Source organism: Eleutherodactylus coqui, chromosome 5, assembly GCF_035609145.1.
Source record: "Eleutherodactylus coqui strain aEleCoq1 chromosome 5, aEleCoq1.hap1, whole genome shotgun sequence".
Taxonomy (NCBI): Eukaryota; Metazoa; Chordata; class Amphibia; order Anura; family Eleutherodactylidae; genus Eleutherodactylus; species Eleutherodactylus coqui.
In genome coordinates this window covers 110,433,595-110,453,334 of record NC_089841.1, presented here as the reverse complement: position 1 = coordinate 110,453,334, position 19,740 = coordinate 110,433,595, and the positions used below count along the sequence as shown (strand labels likewise).

The window sequence follows — 19,740 nt, the reverse complement described above, 5'->3', positions numbered from 1 at the left end:
TATGGGGGATTTTCCATGAAGAAGCAAAGGCTAAATCTGCATGTTTGTAATTGCATTACACTGCTGTTCTATATAAAGAAAGGTCTACAAATGTCAGAGTCATCCAATTATGTGGCTTATTATAGAAGTCAATCAGTAAACAGTAAGTGAATGAGCAGCGAGTAATATTCTACATTCTATTTCTTTTATTCATTGCAGTAAATGTAGTTGCACTACTTCAAGAGTTCTGGGAGAAGAAAGAGAAGAGAAGAGCGATCTTCCCCAGTGAGAGTTTGGTGGCCTATGAGTCAGTCCCATCTCCAGATCCACCATTTGTTTGCTATGTGACATTACCCGGAGGAAGCTGTTTTGGAAATTTTCAGGTAAGAATGTTTTCCCTTCTAACTGACATACTGCAGTTCATGTTTTCCATATGAATAAGAGAGTGGCGGTACATAAGCGAAACCATCCTTGTCCTATAAGGTTATCATTATTGCAGTGGTCCCCAGACTGGGAATCGCGCAGCTTCTCAATTACTGCTAAAAGGAAAAAAAAAGTCATTTTTTTTTTCTATTTAACCCCCTCACCACCAGACTTCCTAACAAAACTAGCAGGGAAAGAGGCTCACAGCCACTCTGACAGCACACCATCCCACTACCTTAAACACCTAAGCATCACTGATGTGATTAGCACAGCACTGCTGCGGGATGCACTGATGGCAGTGTGTGCACCCAGATTCCACCCCCTCTGACCTCTTCTCCTTGGTTCCTCTAATACTCAGAGGTTCATGGGAGTAGAGGAGAATGAGGGAGCAGTCCAGGTGTGCACAACGCCATCCATGCATCCCACAGGAGCAGGATTTCAAGCTACAGGATGCTGTGCTGTCATCGTGGCTGTAAGCGTGTTCCCACTCCACTGGGAGGTTGGCTAGGAAGTCCAGGGTGGAAGGGGCTAAATCAAAAAAATATATTTGGCATAGGTAATACAAAAAAACAGGGGCAATCATTACTTTCGGTAGAGGTCAGGCCAGGGACATAGAGGGACGCCGTCAGGGTGCATTCACGCACAACATATTTTGGTGTGGATCTGCACCAAAATTGGTATCAAAAACTCCACTATTTGCCTGGAAAACCTCACATAGGGGCGGAAATTCCGCAGCATTTCTGCATTAAAAACAAGGTAATTTTTTTTTCCTCCCAGGGGTGCCCTAAGGCTGAAGAGTTTGGGAAACTTGAGATGAAAGGGTGGACTGGGCAACGCAGCACAAACAGGCAAATTAAAAGCTCCTCAGTGTATAGGCGCTAATGGTATAGAATATAGTTTTACCACATCAACACTTAGCAGCGCACTGAATACTTGTGTTGTAGGTTGATGGAAGCACAGCTTCAGGATTTCCTTCTTATAGGCTCATTTGCCTGCACAGGCATGCCGCTTAATAATCTTTCATTCCTCATTTGTGATTGCTTCACAGAGGCAGTAAGGTCCCAATTACTTAATTAAGCTCACTTTTAGGACCCAAAAATATAAATTCATAAAAATTAACTTTTAATAAATATTGCTTAAAAACCTTATGGACACACAAACAAAAAAAAAAGAAAAAAAAATCCACTATCCGGTAGGGAATGTGAAATTGTATCATACAGTAACACTTCAAGATCAGTATCGATCTTGGACGTTTTCTTTATTATGTCTTTTACGTCCAAAAGATAGCTCTTTTTTGGGGGGGTCTCTTGGTTTTAATGTTCCAAAAAACCTATGCATTTTTTCCGAACCTGAACATGATGTCGTAATCAGCCGGAATCTACATGCAACTCATATAGTCCAATGTATAATAGACATGAGATGTTTTTATGTACAGAATAGACCTTGTAATTGCCCAGATGTTTTTATCTACAAAATAGACCTTGTAATTGCCCTACGCGTTTCGCCCACTGTGTGGGCTCCTCAGGGGCTCAAGTATCTCCTGGGATGATTCCCTGGAGAAAGGGTTATCAGTCATCAACTGAGTATAGAAAATTGTTTATAGATTAGGACTATAATCCATTAGAGGCAATGAGTAAGTATAGGTAAGGTACTGTATTGAATTAGCACCCCACTATGAGGAGTGATCACTGCAATAATACCTCTTAAGCTGATATGCGGTACTTGATAGCCTAATAATATTTCCTAGAGGAACAGTGCCCAGTTATCACTTAGAGTGATGTCTTGGTCAATACCCAGATAGTCTGCGCACTAAAAAACGTTCCCCAGGTAATACATCGCTGTCTATTAGATCCTTTTAGTAGGTGAGTTTTGATATACTCAAAAGCTATCAATAGTATAGCTCCCACTAAATAGGGTTTTTCTGCAGTCAGGCAAATTCTCAGCCTAGTGAAGGGTTGTAAGGTTTCCCCCCCTATCAGGATCAGATAAAGCAGAATGAAATCATAAAATAAATAGAACAAGCGGCAGCATGACAGTCCTGGTGGTGGACTGCCAGCATACTGAATCCTTGAGCCTAGCTTCTTAAATAAGGCTTGCATAGCTACACCCATTAAGGGTGTGTACCCCACAGCGGCCAATCCACACAGCAGGTATACTAATGCAACGCCCATACACATCCTGGTAACCATGGTAATCAAGTGGAACACAATCGCTTTAAAAAATACTTCTTCCTCCTTTATGAACATTAGTAATTGACGTTTTCTTTACCTGGGGGATGTAGCATGAGTCCTCCCTGCACATTGCTAAATGGCATAGCATCTTTGATGAAGTAAAAAGTTTGTTTTGATCAGTGGCTTCCTGGGAGCAATAGGTCATGTGACCTGCTCCCGGTCACCTGACCATACGCATCACGTCGTGACATCATCACGGGGCGTGGTTTGGAGGGGGGCTGGCTGAGTGTCAGAGCTCATGTCATGTGATCGCATACATCATCTAGTGATGCGGCCGCCTCATTAGCACATTACATCCTGCCCCCCCGGCATCCAATGCTAGAGGAACAGTTTTAATCTATCACAAGGGGCGGAACAAAGCAGGCCCATGTAAATCTGCATCGCATGATCGCATAATCGCTCAAGCATCTCTGATTTAACCCTTTAATATCATTTAAGGCTCCGTTTAAGCATTCCATGGTATTAAATCAGTTGGAAGCTTTGGAGAAGGTAGAGATCAATGAGCTAATTCAGATTCATATTGCATGAGCCCACAGCTGTTTCCTTAGTCATAATCCTCCAACTTCTTTCTTCCATTATGCTATGTTGATTAACCTAGATGGATCTAGTATTTGACTCTTATCGTATAGTCCCTTTTCAAAAGGAATAGATACCAATTCGCATGATAATATTGCTTCAATATCACTAAAGGGCCACTTATATAAGATGCCTCATATGTACATGCCATTATAGTAATGTACTTGTGTATAATTGTGCACATTCATTGCTCCCAAGCAATTGTATTTTTATCATGGTGGTGTGTACCTCTGTTAAAAAGAGGTAAAGCACGTAATTCCTGAGAAGGATTTATTGTGTTCATACTCGTCAACCTATTAAAGGGATGGTGTATAGCGTCCAAAACTGCTTATATAAGACTTATATGCATGTTTAGATGTTCATAAGATTTTATGATGCAAAATAATTGATGGTAAACGCACTAGTTGTACTGGCGTAATGATTACAAGACTTCTGATGGAACAACCATGCATAAATGCATAAGTTCAGGCAAATGACAACTGGGGCTATAATTACAGTGAAATACATGTCCCAATATGCATAGATTTCAGACAGATGTCAGACGAAGCTGTTGAAGGATATACTCTCATTTAGCCCAAGAGGGATGACTGACTGCATGCGGAAGATCCAGCTCGTTTCTTTCTGTAGTAATAATTTGTCTAAGTCACCTCTGCGACCATCCGGTCGGATCGTTTCAATTCCCTGGAATCGTATCTGTGTGATGTCCCCACCATGCACTTCCCACATGTGGGATGCCACTGGTGTGATTTCGTGGCGCCTGATATTCCCTACATGATCTAGTATGCGGCGGCGGAATTGCCGATTCGTCTTGCCCACATAGTCACGTGGGCATGTGCAGGTTGCCAGATATATTACATTTGTTGAACGACAATTTATAAATTCACGATTCGTGTATTCAACTGAGGTTACTGAACAACAGAATTTGGGGCTTTTTTTAATAAACGTACAAGCAGCACAGTTCGAACATGGAAATGTTCCCAAGAATCTGTGTCTACCCAGCCACATTGTGCTAGGGATGTTAAGTTTCAAGTGACTCCTCACCAACCTATCACGTAGATTACGTCCTCTTCTGAACGTGATTGATGGAATGGTCGGTAAGACTTCTCGCAGATCCTCATCGTCCCTTAGGATATCCCAGAAACTCGTGAGGATCTGTCTGACTTTGGAGGCACCTGTATCGTAGGTGCCTATAATGCAGAGCACGTCTGATTGTTCCCTTTGACGGGGCTGTAGTAGTTGAGATCTTGTTTGTTGTGCTGCATGATCATATGCTTCGTCTATTAAGATTTCAGGGTAGCCCCTTTCTTTGAAACGTGTGGCAAGTTTGTTTCCTTCCATCATATAGTCCTTCTCCAAGGAACAGTTCCTGCGAATCCGCAGGAACTGACCTTTGGGTATACCACGTTTGAGCGGATACGGATGATGGCTATGCCAGGTTAGTAAGGAATTGGTGGCTGTTTCCTTACGAAAATTAGTTGTTATTAGCATGCCATCCTCACCCTTGGAAATTCTCAGATCCAGGAACGTGATGGTAGATGAATCGCATTCCGCAGTAAATTTTAAATTCAGGTTGTTGTTGTTCAGTTTTTCCACAAACATCTCAAAGTCGATTTTACTCCCTGTCCACAGAATGAAAATATCATCGATATACCTAGCCCATGTTAGAATGTTACCAGTTTGAGACACATTTTCCTCTGAAAATACAAATTTCTCCTCCCACCAGCCCAGGAGCAAGTTGGCATACGATGGGGCACACGATGTCCCCATCGCGGTGCCCCTGAGCTGGTGGAAGAAGTGTCCCCAAAATAGGAAGTAGTTATGTGTCAGCACATAGCTAAGTAGCTCCCTCACAAAGATGTTATGTTCTGTGAAGTGGACTCCTTTTTGATCCAAAAAGTGTGCTACAGCTTTTAGTCCAGGATCATGGGGGATTGAGCTGTAAAGACTTTCCACGTCAAGGGAACAACAAAACATGTGTCTCGACGTGAATGCCGTCCAGTTGACGTAGCATGTCAAGCGTATCCTCGACATGCGACGGGAGCGCCGAGACGAACGGTCTTAATATTTTGTCAATGTATATGCTGGCATTTTGGGAGATGTTGTTTATCCCGGAGACGATTGGTCGACCCCGTAACGGTGACAGCCCTTTGTGGACCTTAGGTAGTATATAAAAGGTAGCCACTCTCGGGTGTTTAGGTATTAGATATTCAAATTCGGATGGGCTGATTAGTTTCTTCATCAGCGCTTTCTCCACAATTGAGAGTAACTGTTTGGAATATAGTACCGTCGGGTCTGATGGTAATCTCTCATATGTATTTTTGTCTTGTAGTAGTGTTAAACAGACATCTGAATATTGCGTTTTGTTCATGATGACAATATTCCCGCCTTTATCAGACGGTTTCAGGACAATATTTTCGTCATTTTCCAATGACTTGAGGGCTGACATTTCTTTCTGGGACATGTTTGTGGTTTTCCTGAACTCTTTCTGATCTATATTTCTGATTTCTTTCATAACAATTCGCTCAAATGTGTCCAAAAGCGGGCTATGCAGAGCTGGAGGATTTGATGCGTTTTTTAATTTTAATTGGGTGAATGGACCCTGGCCTGGGATGGAGTTCATTTCGTTTTCCAATTGTTGGAGATCGCGCAGGATAGGCATATCAGTGGCGGACAGGCCATACTCTAAGGCTCTTTTTTTGTCCTGCTGTATATGAAACTTTTTCCATCTAAGTTTGCGCATGAAGAGGGAGATGTCCTTCGTCCAGACGAACGGGTTGTAGGAGCTCGTCGGGACGAAGGACAGCCCCCTCTCCAAAACGCTCACCTCCTCTGCGGATAATACTCGATCTGACAAATTAATAACTTGCAGTTTGTCATGCGTTGTGTCATTATTTTGGGCGTGTCTAAATTTGTCATTTGCCTGGGTAAGGGTTAATTTCCTTTTCTTTCTCGTAGCATATAGCGTGGCATGGTTGGTCCTAAAAAACCAGTGTCATTTGTGTTAGTGGGATAGCGGTTCCTTCCTCTACCTTTAGACTGGAATCTGCCTCTCCCCCGGCGAGAGTAGATATTGATCCTGTCTCTTGATAAGCTTTCATTTTCTGAATAGTCCGTATCGGAGGAACTGATCTCCATATCCGATCTGGATCTATTCAGTGTGTAGGCTCTGTTCTCCTTGAAATCAAGCATGTCACGATTGAATTGACTATGCTTTCTCTCCTTAATTTGCAGAGTAAATTTTTCGATGTTATTTTGTAAACCTCTTTCTTTCAGAGAATACTCAGGATCATTTACAAATTTTTTCGCCAGTTCGAGGGATTCGTCTAGAGCTTGCTGGCTCTTAGTCAATATAGATTTTTCTTCAGTGATTAATAACTGGATAAATCGTAAAGAGGACTCCGTCGCCTCTTTCTCCCACTTAGTCATAAATTCATTATTCCTGAGTCTGGGGGGTGGTAATATCGAGCTGCGTAGTCCTCTAGGGACTATTTTGTTTTCTGCATAGCGTTGCAAGCCCTGAACCTCCCACCATCCTCGCGTGTATTCGCGATAATGTTTCGTTAATTGTTTGAAGCAGGTATGTATGTCAGTACTGCTAGTGCGTGGGTCAAAACCCTCTTCCGAAAATACACTGTTGGCCTCATTGGTCCAACTCTCAGTGTCGAGCTTCCGCGACAAAAAGCCTGCCATAACTATAGAAAACCACTTCACAGAGGCAGTAAGGTCCCAATTACTTAATTAAGCTCACTTTTAGGACCCAAAAATATAAATTCATAAAAATTAACTTTTAATAAATATTGCTTAAAAACCTTATGGACACACAAACAAAAAAAAAAAAAAATCCACTATCCGGTAGGGCATGTGAAATTGTATCATACAGTAACACTTCAAGATCAGTATCGATCTTGGACGTTTTCTTTATTATGTCTTTTACGTCCAAAAGATAGCTCTTTTTTGGGGGGGGTTCTTGGTTTTAATGTTCCAAAAAACCTATGCATTTTTTCCGAACCTGAACATGATGTCGTAATCAGCCGGAATCTACATGCAACTCATATAGTCCAATGTATAATAGACATGAGATGTTTTTATGTACAGAATAGACCTTGTAATTGCCCAGATGTTTTTATCTACAAAATAGACCTTGTAATTGCCCTACGCGTTTCGCCCACTGCGTGGGCTCCTCAGGGGCTCAAGTATCTCCTGGGATGATTCCCTGGAGAAAGGGTTATCAGTCATCAACTGTGTTCCACTTGATTACCATGGTTACCAGGATGTGTATGGGCGTTGCATTAGTATACCTGCTGTGTGGATTGGCCGCTGTGGGGTACACACCCTTAATGGGTGTAGCTATGCAAGCCTTATTTAAGAAGCTAGGCTACAAGGATTCAGTATGCTGGCAGTCCACCACCAGGACTGTCATGCTGCCGCTTGTTCTATTTATTTTATGATTTCATTCTGCTTTATCTGATCCTGATAGGGGGGGAAACCTTACAACCCTTCACTAGGCTGAGAATTTGCCTGACTGCAGAAAAACCCTATTTAGTGGGAGCTATACTATTGATAGCTTTTGAGTATATCAAAACTCACCTACTAAAAGGATCTAATAGACAGCGATGTATTACCTGGGGAACTTTTTTTAGTGCGCAGACTAAGTGATAACTGGGCACTGTTCCTCTAGGAAATATTATTAGGCTATCAAGTACCGCATATCAGCTTAAGAGGTATTATTGCAGCGATCACTCCTCATAGTGGGGTGCTAATTCAATACAGTACCTTACCTATACTTACTCATTGCCTCTAATGGATTATAGTCCTAATCTATAAACAATTTTCTATACTCAGTTGATGACTGATAACCCTTTCTCCAGGGAATCATCCCAGGAGATACTTGAGCCCCTGAGGAGCCCACGCAGTGGGCGAAACGCGTAGGGCAATTACAAGGTCTATTTTGTAGATAAAAACATCTGGGCAATTACAAGGTCTATTCTGTACATAAAAACATCTCATGTCTATTATACATTGGACTATATGAGTTGCATGTAGATTCCGGCTGATTACGACATCATGTTCAGGTTCGGAAAAAATGCATAGGTTTTTTGGAACATTAAAACCAAGAGACCCCCCCAAAAAAGAGCTATCTTTTGGACGTAAAAGACATAATAAAGAAAACGTCCAAGATCGATACTGATCTTGAAGTGTTACTGTATGATACAATTTCACATTCCCTACCGGATAGTGGATTTTTTTTTCTTTTTTTTTTGTTTGTGTGTCCATAAGGTTTTTAAGCAATATTTATTAAAAGTTAATTTTTATGAATTTATATTTTTGGGTCCTAAAAGTGAGCTCATTTGTGATTGGTCCCCTGAAGCTTCCAGTCCTTCTGTCCTTCCATAGTGCACCACCTAGTGAGACAGTGTTGTAGTGTAATGCATTAGGAAGAGAAAAGGCAACATCCTGAGCAGCAGAAGACTGGAGGTAGACTTCAGGCGCCAGCTCTAGGGCTTGTTCACATTGGTGTAAGCGCATTTTGGCTGTTCAAGTATGCCGCATCTTTACAAAACCAAAAAGCACTTACTCTTTCGTATTTTGCTGACTTCAACTCGTATTTGTGTGCGCACATGCTCCATGTGTTTGTGCACGAAAAAAATATATGCAATCACATTGATTTTGTGCATATATGCACAGTGAAAAAAGAAAGGGTTTTCTGAATAGGTCATGCACATTTATGCACGCCCATTGATCTCAACAGGCTCCTGCAGTGCTCTAATGCACACCAAGGTAGGTCATGTCGCGTTGTTCTTTTTCTCACAATTGCACATCGTGTGAAAAAAATATACTCCTGAGAACAAACCCATTGAAATCAATGGATTCTGTTCACTGTGCAAAATGCGTGTGCCCAATATGCCAATGTGAATGCGCTTTTCGAGTGCCCTTACACACAGCAGTTCTCTGTAGCAGACTCTGGCTGATCTCTGCCAATTGTTTCAATTGACAAAACCAGTCGCAGAAGTAGCAGAAATCATTCTGTGTCACTGGTGGTGAACCACTATGTCTATGGAAATCCTAACTGTTCAGTCAAGCCATGCTGCAAGTCAAAATTGTAGAAGCCATTCTAAAAAAGTTCATTTTTTATTTTTGTAATAAAAACCCCCTCCCATATAATACCATAATATTTTATATCATCGGAAAGATAATGTAATGCAAGACATTTTTGTTCAGTTATCTCAGTTCTATCCAAAATATAACTAAATGAGCAAAAAAAGAAAGCACAACCTCCTCAGGTTGATGGAACTGGCTTTCCTTGACCAGAATATAACCAACGAGCATAATTGCAATCAATTGGTATTGTGTCAATCAGGTGGTGTTATGCTTTGATAGGGAGCCAAAACTATCACCACAGCATTCAGCTCTCAAGGTCACGTATTAGAGCTGATAGAACATCTGTCTTTGTGTTGTGTGAACTTTTTTTTTTTTTTAAATCAAGTTGGTTGCTTCTTTTTTCCTTTTTGTGCACTGACCTTGTAGAACTTAAAAAATGGGGGAAAAAACATGAAAAGAGGAAAAGAGTTGACCGGTCACCCTTGAAAGCGATGTAAAATAGTAATGAAATTAGAAAAAAATGATGACAACTTTGTTAAAGAAGATATATAAAAACTTATGAAGAGGTATAAGCTACAAAACCAGATTGCTAAAGGCAGGAAAAAGTTCACTATAGAAATGTGATAGAAGAATTAAAAGGTCATCAATAGTTGATCAGCTGGGGTTCTCTGCTCTGGATCCTGGCCGATCACCGGCAAAACATAGGGTACAGAGAGGAAGCAGATTGCTCTGGCATCGGTGTAGTGGGCAGTGCTGGTAATTGCAGCTGCTGCTGCTCATTGATTTTTAATGGGATTTTATGGTACTATTATAAAAAACTTTCCCCAAGTTTGACCAGCAGTGTACAGTCGGTGATTAAACTCTGCAATAAGCGAAAGGAAAGTGACTTGTACAGCATAAATGCTGCAGTAGAATTGCATACAGCAAATTATCAGCATTTACAACCTCCAAGCAAAAATAACTCCTCAACATGATCTGGATAAAACCCGCACATAATCTGCACCAGAATTGTCCTGTTTAGCGCATTTTAATTCCACAGCCTGCCAATTGTTTGCTGCAGATTTTCACTATGGCATTCACCTCTTTCAATGATTGAATTGGAGTTTGCAGCAAAATCTTTTTAGGACTCATGCCCATGGCCGGGTCAGATTCTGACTGAAGTATCACAGCGAAATCAGACCCGTTGCCCCCCCAGATCTCTGGATCCTCGGCGACAGTCTCTGCCGGCAAGCATGCGCAGTTCAGTGCATAACGCACCGGCGCTGGGCGGTGATGTGATTTCCCGTGAAACTTCCGCTGTGAACACGGCTTTCATTGACTGCAATGGAAGCCGCCCATGCGTTTTTCCACACGTATTAGAACATGCTGCAATTTTTCTCCGTAAGTGGAAAATCCCAGTTGATTTCCGCTCAAGGGCAGGGGAGAATCGATTACCACAGCATGTCTATGGACAATTATTGCTGCGGAATGCGGGGCGGGCGTCAGGCTGTGAATTCCATAGCAACAATCCATCCATGGGCATTAGCCTCAAGTTTGCAGGAATTCTCCAATGTTTGCTGTTTTACCCAATGAGAGTGAAAACTTCCGAAAGAGTAGTTACAAACTTACAGAATATTCTTCTTTATAACAGGATATTACCTTATTTTCACAACACAACTTGTCTATGAAACGTCTTGCTCAATCACTTTATTATAGTCATATCTGTGTATGTGAAAATATGTCAAATATGTAACCCTGTGCGTAAATATTTATCTCTCTCCCTGCACACCAATGTGATCTCCCTGATGAAATATGCTGATAGGAGAAGTTACTTCGCTCCATCTTTGTGTTTGTGTTACACATCTGCTGGATTCTATATACAGGCACTCGCTGTTTCCTTCCCAGAGATTTTCCCATATTATTTTGATTTTCGAATGGTTTTGATAAAATGTAAATATTTGTTCTATATATCCGGTGTATAGTACCGTGTAATGCAGTACAAATCATTGCCTGGCTTTCTCTTATGCTGTAATGTTACATAATACACTTTTCAAATATGGGCAGATGTTTTCGTAGTCGCTCTGTTATGGCATCTTAATTGGAGAGGAGTAAAAGAAAACTCACATGTCACAATGAATTTATGTTCGTGCCACAATTTACTGTGTTGTGTGGATTCATTCTAAGGCCAGGCTCACATGAGCGTATGGTCATAGTGTATTCCACATGCAGGTTTTCAAGTGTGATTCTCTGTACCGATCTTGCCTAGGCTCCCATGTTGCTGTTTGCTCAAATTGCGCAAACTACGCATGCAAAAAACAAATCGTAGCATGTTCTATCTTGGCATGTCTTTGCGTACTCACGCACATGTGTCTCTTCAGTCTGAGCCTGGCCTAAAGTGAATCATTGACTCTCCTAATTACTGACTTATCATTGCATTTACCTTTGCCCCAATCACAGACTATAGAACAACTGACTGGTTACAGTAGTCACATGTCCTGGTCAGCAGCAACCAAAAAGTGGTGGTGGAGCAGTTTAACCCTTTCCAATCCACTGTCTGACGTCTAAAGACATTATGATTTAAGACTGTACAGCTCCGATGTTGTAAGACGTCCGTTGGGGTTCTTTAATGTATATTGCCAGCCTCTCTGCTGTCAGAGGCTATCCAAAGTGTCACTTCATGCAGTACTGGCTTTAGCCAGCAGACAGCACCACTGTATAACGGCAGAAAAAGAGTAAGCCCCCTAGGAAAATCTGGATGCAATTGGATTGGAAAGGGTTAAGGATTTGTCCAGTGACAGCCTCTCTTTAAAAGCACTCCTATTATAGTTATTTCTTACTTTCTCTGAATTCCTGTAAATAAAAAAAATAATTCTTGGAAACCATGACACTAATACGGATATGAAAATTCATAATTGAAATACTTGAAATCTAATAGATAACAGAATGACAAATGTTTAAAATAAAAAAAATGACATAATGCCTGGAACAAAAAGGGTTAATGTCAAGATTAGGTTAGTTGGCGCCAGGCATCTGTCAAGATGATGTTGAGAACAGCATGTTTTTTCTTAGCGCACCGTCCTAATATCCAGTGACAAATCACAGACTACATATTTTGCTGTATATGGACTAATATGGAGCTGCATCAAGATCTAACAAGATTACAAAATGAATAAAAAGGAGCGAACACCAATGCGCTACGTCTGGTTCTATCACAGTAAATCACCGCTCGGGTCTCAATTAAGAAGGTTTCCAAAAGAATTTTAAGACATTTAGTCTTATAAGAGAAAGAATTAGAAGGGTTTTTTAGGGAAATGTCTTCCTTTTGCAGGCAGTTTATAGAAGATTGCATGGACATTTCTATGTAAATGCAACGGGATGTGATCCCAGCCAATCAATCCTACTACAACCAATAACTTGTGTAGACAGACCAATTATCATTGTATTAGGACAACAACATCCTGTCTCTGTGACTGAAGCAAATCATAGATCTGTTTGATTAATTGGTCCAAAGTGCACGATCTTGTATTCATTTCTTCACATTTCTTCTATAGGTAATGCAAGTATGTAGATTAAAGGTCCATTTTCACTGAAAGATGATCGCTCAAAAATCACTTAAAGTTTGAGCGACAGTTTTGAGCGGTCATCTTTGCATAAACTTTTAAGTAGCTAATTAGCTACTTAAGAGTTAAATGCAGGCAGAGCGGGACACCGCTGACAGCTCCGAGAACAGCAGCTGCTTTGTTCTTGGAGCTGTCAGCTGGTGTCCCACTGATCTGATAGCGTCGAGAACAGCGGAAGCTGCTCTGTTCTCAGAGCTATCGTTCATCGTTGGCTGTGTTTACACTAAACTATTATCGTTCATTTTTCGTGTTCATTTAGACTTTTTTAATGACCATTTCACGTAAAAAGGCCTTTATTTTTCTCTCCCTATTGACCTAAAGTTGCATACTCTTCTGGGCCAAGCCGCACGTCTATGGCGGAATCTAGTCAAGTGGCTGTTAGTTGGACAGTACTGTATGCCCAGCTTTACATTGACTGTAGATCTCGAAATTGCACTACACTGGATGTTTTATTCTTCCTGTCTATTTGGTATCATGAGCCATCGGTATAAGAGATGAATCTTCTGTTAGATATTGCAGAATCTAGCAGATCTTGACTCTTCTGTAACTGTGCTGCAGATATCATGAATGTGGGCAGCAATAACCATCAGATGTCTGTGTTGCAGCATCCCAGGTTATTAAGGTTTTGAGAGGAGGAGGAGGATTCGGCCTCATCTAGAACCATTTTCTTAGGTAGAAACCCTTCAAGAAATCCTTTACATAGTTATCTTATTGATCAATGAATGCAAGTTTGCAATTTTTGTGAGCAAAAATCCATACATGCTGACTCGAGGAATGCGGAATGCTTAAGTGTGCTTTACTTTTATGTGTTTGGGTTCAGACATTTACTATATAAAATAAATCACAGCCGCTATTTTTATATTTATCCTTAATCACAATCTAAAAAGATGTAGAGTTTTGTGGCTGTTTTGTAACTCCTACAATGCAATATAATTGTAAGTCCGTAAAAATATATTTCTCATTAAAAGCTCTATTTTCCATGATCCTGTAAACCATATATTTTATGGTGGGCTTATTAAAGTTGGATTCGCCTTAATCATGGTTAGAGCATTTCTTGTATTTTGTCTCCTAACTATGCATTGTCCTGGACCCTGGGAAAGTCATGGAAGTGCTGTGTTGCATTTCAGATAAAACATGATAAGCCTGCAGTATATTATGTCTAAGGAATTCCCTTGAGTTTTTTTTCCCTCCAGGATAGATCCAACTTTGCTGATATGTGAAAAAAATAACATCCTCATAGGAGTTATTAACATACTTAACCAGCATCAATAGATTATAAACCAACCCCCCATCCTTGCTCCAAAAACAGCAGTTCTCTGGATTCTTCATTAGAAGTACATGGAAGCAATAAAAGTGACTTATATGCAGTAATAGAACCCTAGAAAGGAAGTATCATGACCATGGGATACAATTTCACTGCATATAACATTAAAGGGTTTGCCAACATTAGAAATAACGTACCTGTCAAACCGTCAAGGACATTACACAGACCACCAGGACTAGTAGGGGACAAGGAGGCAGGAAACACAGGGCAACTGACATGTAAAGGTAAGGATCTATGCCTGATTTTAAAAGTGATCATACCTGGCTAATGAGCGAAAGGGGGGACCCCGTGACAGGAGGCTTTCCTGAAATAACCCTAGATGGAATATGGGTGCAAGAAAAACTCAAAGAACAGACCAGGAGAGCAAGAAATACTTAACAGGACACGCGCAGAAGTTGTTGAACAAATGGATAAAGAAACCAAAACTGACACTTAGCAAGTAATACCTCTCCAAACCAATCCACGGACTAACAAGACCAGGATACAAAGAAGTGTAACTGGCATCCTATGCTCAGAAGAACCAGTTTAAATATAATCAAATAAAGTTATTGACTGGCTGGCAGGGCTGCCAATTACCCCAGTCAGCCCATCAACTAATTAACAGCAAGTAGCTGCCAACTCCTCAGCATCCAACGCCAAATGACAATGAGTATGTGCCGACTTGGCACATCATATGGCCTGGCTGATGTCATGATGTCACCCTGGATCTATGCTTATTTACCAAATGCAATGTGACAATACCATAATTAGAAATAAAGGTCTTCTATTTCCAGACCCAGCACCACACTTGTCTGGTATTGCAGATGAGCCCTATTGACTTGAATGAGGCAGAATTCCATTCCAGACACAGCATATGTACAAAAGTAATGCTGTTTTGTGGGAAAATGGCTAATCCAGTCTTGTAAGCTTGTAAACCCCTTTAACGGTTATCACATGATATGAACTGTCAAATGCATAAATCTCTAGAACTGTATAATAGAAACCTGCAGCTATTACATCATGGTGGTGGTAACCACTGATATGGTTAATTATGGGAATTACGCCATTGGATGTGTATGAAAATAGCTGTGTTCTTTGTATTCGCGATGCGAGATAATTATTGAAATGTGGATCCCTCTGAGAGCCAATATTATGGCATTGGATGTTTCTAATAGTCCATGCGCTTTTATGTTCTTGATGAAAACCCTGCTTTTATGTTCTAACATTCGCCTTCAGTTTTCGAGAGTGTAGCTTGATGTTTTATGAATATCAAATACTTTATTTGTGGTTACATTGTGTTGGGTGGGTGACTTATCCTGTAATCCTTCCATCTTCTACTGACAGTATATATTATATGTCTATGCTTTTAAAAATGGTTCTATGCCATTTTTGGCTGTCTAGTAAATCCTCAAAACCACATGGTATGGTCATGAAACTGTACAACAATTTCCATTTCCCACAGTAAGACCTATGTTAGCCCCAACTGATCTGACATTTGGCTCCCCTCTTCCTGAACTCAGCCACTCAATGCTTTATGGTTTCAACAGATGTTTTTACTTTTAATAACACTGGGGACTTTTTATATTTTCTTTCCTTTTTTCCCCCTTTTATTTGGGATGATCTTCTGTCCTATATGTATATAATCAGTTTTATACCTCTTCAGACATCTCATAAATATCCCGATTTGCTTCTATGAATATGAGAAATGAGTTTATTTAGTTTCATGTTGCAAATTTGTGTGGTATTTAAGAAGTGATATACTAGTAGAAATTATCAAAATTTACAGCCCCATAGTTAACATATTATGACCTGGAATTCGCTCAGCTATGATAGGGATATAGTTGTCTTACTTCTCCTTTCAGGATCCCTAAAAAAAAATAATCTATACATATGTAAAGAAAAATATTTACAAAAGTTCCAGATTTTGTTTTACTGTTATCGGTTATCCAAGTGACTGAGAGGGGTAAAGGTCCCTCTGCCACATAGGCTGTAATATAAATGGCTCATGATGAAAGGAAGGGGGAGAATGTTACGGATTTTGTATTTGGGCCCATGAGCTTTGAGTTATGCTTCTGGAACAGAAAAGCTTGTGGAAAGGAGTAAAGGCTAACAATTAATGACAATGGCCTCTTATTAAGAGCCCTTTCACACCTGTGTTAGGGTTTTTCTATCACTCCATTTTTCTGCTCCAAAAATGGGACAGAGTGATAGAAAGCCCTAATGGAAGCCGAATGCAGGTGTGACATGGCCATAACATGTATGTATGAATGAATGTACATACTTCTATCAATAGTAGCACAGGGGAAGCAGTTGGCTAAAACTTCTGGCACAGCTCAGACAGAAAAATTGGCTTCACCTGTTTTTTTCTTTTGCTCCATAGCATTATAACTGTATCTTGTAGTTTTACGGACACTGTAGTTGGCACTATTGAACAATGTGGCTAGCACTCATTAGTATTGTATTATTGGTAGTTCTGTATAGGAGCAATGACACTCACTATTTAAGAGCACTGAGTCTATTTTATATGCATTTACTGTATATTGCAGGTATTTAAGCACTCGATGGCACTACTATGTTGAGTTATATCTAAACAGTGTATAATGGTATTATTTGATAACATATATTCAAATTATATAAGCACTTTATAGTGGCATTATTTAGTCACAGTATAACACGATGATGGGCAATACAGGACTAGTATTTAAAGGAGATGTACCAATTTTACTTTTCACATTTCTACTATATGTGTGAATCCTCACTGATCACAAGGAGTCCCATTTCCTCCACCCCCTATTTAATGGGAGGTTCTCATGTCCATCCACTGCCACTCCATTCAACTCTATGTGATCGCCCCATAAACATTAATGTTTAGTTCCCTGGCCTTGCCAATTGCAGTAGGCTGGACAATTCTCTAAAGTGTTTGGGGGCCGGTTATCTTTTCCACAACAAATTATGTCAGAGGAAAGCCTGATTAAGAACATGTAATTTCAGCATCTGATCCCTTTGTTCACTGAGAAATAAGCCCACCACCAAAGCTGTCTGGCTACAGCTTACTTCCCTAAACACATGTGTTTGGGGTTGCTGGCAGAAACTACTACCAGCCAAATAATCATTCAGCCAACAGAAGGTCAATGGGCACCTTTAGTCTAGTACAATGCTCAGCTTTCTCCATCAGTCCCATTGAGAAGAATGGAACAACAGTGACATGTGCGACTATCCCTAAACTTAAACAGGGAGACATGATACACTCATGATACACTCATAAGCGCTGCGGAATAAGTTGGCGCTATACAAATAAAGATTATTATTATTATTATTATCATTCATGAAATCGGTGAGGTTCCCAGGATCTGGACCTCCACCAATCAAACAAGTCTAAAATTTGATACAACTCCTTTGCATTGTTATCTTTCTTTATTTTATTAAATAAGGAAAATGTTTGACATATTATTTGAAGGTGCTTAGGACACAAGGCTCTCACGTTCCACCTTGGCGCAATACACACCTCACCCAGGACAGACAAAAGACTGTGTCTACACCGGACAAATGAGAAACACAATGCTGCAGTAAAACCCCTATTCAACAAAGGAAAGAACTAAATAAAAACCTGCAACCTGTATAGGAGCAGAGCGACTAGTCTTCTTCCGCAATGTGGTTAACATACCACGACATCGTTGCGACCGACAAGCCGCAACACAGGCATTTTATTTTTAGAGATTCCTATGATGTAACATTTGGTATGGTTTATAATCCACGATAGTTTTCTACTTTTCTCTTGTTTTTGATTTTCCAGCAGTTCACATTATGATCAGGTAGGGAACAGTTTGATCTTTTAAAAAAAAATGTTTTATATGAGATCTAGTAGTATACATTTTTCTCATATTTCATAGTGACATTTCCACTATGGAATGTATGCAGCTGTACCTGGTGGAAGGAATTGTCAATGTTAAATATTAGTTTATGTAGCACTCGCTCACCTGGGGAGACATTATGCATTGGCTGCACACTCACTTGCTGTGACTCAATTTCCAAGATATTGTACTACACGTTTCCTGAGTTCTAATCAATAAATCTTTCTGATTATATTAGCAGACACATTAAATAAAAGGTATAGACAATGTCCAAGTGAGGATATAACTTGATCATCTTTACTGTAATGTTTAGTATGTTTAGTATTAAGAACACAGACAACCCTAAATCTAATGTTCCTATTGCTTAGTTTATTATTTACAACAGTTGTCTTGACTTTTTAAAGACTTCCATATATTACAAAATATTTACTCTGTTCTTCTAAATATTAAAGGGGTTGCCCAGTTGTAAACTATTGATGTCCTATCCTCAAGACAGGTCATCGATAATAAATTGGTGGGAGTCAGTCATTCAGGATCCCCACCAACCAGCTGTTTACCAGGCAAGTGTACTCATGCACAGAGCTGATTTCTGCAGAAAGCACACAGCTCCGTTCTTATTGTAGTGGCCAGGCTTGGTATTGCAGGCCAAGTCCCCGCTCATTTCAATCAGAGCTTGGCCAGCTATACTAAGCCTGGCCACTATTGTAAGACCACAGCCGATTTGTGCATAAAGCAGATAGCTAAGTGCTCGAGCTTGCTGCCTTGGGCAAACAGCTGATCAACAGGAGTCCTGAATAAGTGAACCTGCTGATCTACTATTGATTACCTATATTATGGATAGGCCATCAACAGTTTACAACTAGACAACCAATTTGTAAGTAATTGAATCTCACAATATATTCATCTGTCTCTAAGCAAGGAGGATAATTTAAGGAGAACAGAAAACTCCCTTGTGTCCCATTGACACATCATATTTTCAGCATGGATTCCACCCAACAATCCATACCATCTTAGTATTTATTTGGATGCTTTGAAAATCCTTGGCGCAGTTCATATGGTTTGAATTTTGAAATTCACGTCACCGAAAAAAAAAAGAAATTAACAGGTTAAGTCTTGATATGGTTTCCAGAAGCAGATTTGCCTCATTTGACTGGGGTTAAATTCACATGAGGATCCACATGCAAATATGCAGCAGAACTCCAAGGCTCAGCCTCCGATTTCTGTCCGACTCATATTGCACTTACATAAGGGTATACCTTAGGGTGCGTTCATACATTGCTGATTTCCTGTAGATTTTGTCACAGATTTTGGTGCAGAACTACAGTAGATTTCACCTTTTCAATGAAATTCACATTAAAGGGATGACATCTACAGAAGATTTGCAAAAAAATTACAACAAAATCCGTAGAGATTAGCTACGCACCCTTGGGGTATGTTTCCACACCGAAATCCACGTGAAAATTCTCTAAGATGTGTGTGTATTCCACACATCCAACTGCTTGCAACAGAAGACTTGTGCTGTACTTCCTATGGAGTTGATTTTTTTATTTTTTTTTATTTTTACATTGCAGATATGATACTTTTCTGTGAAAAGTGCCATATCACTAGTTTGCTCTGGACAATGAGATTTGAAATCCACATCAAATTTGTATGTTAAAGAGGACCTGCCATGGCAGTAG

The 19,740-nt window shown here is 40.2% G+C and overlaps 1 protein-coding gene across 1 annotated transcript in view; it reads left to right on the top strand.

The window, feature by feature from the left end:
- The window catches only part of LIX1 (limb and CNS expressed 1), a 103,611-nt gene that overhangs the window by 27,513 nt on the left and 56,358 nt on the right, over positions 1-19,740 (top strand). Inside the window, exon 2 of the mRNA XM_066603021.1 lies at positions 199-362. Within this exon, the coding sequence (XP_066459118.1) occupies positions 199-362 (164 nt within the window). The remainder of the gene's footprint in view (positions 1-198; positions 363-19,740) is intronic.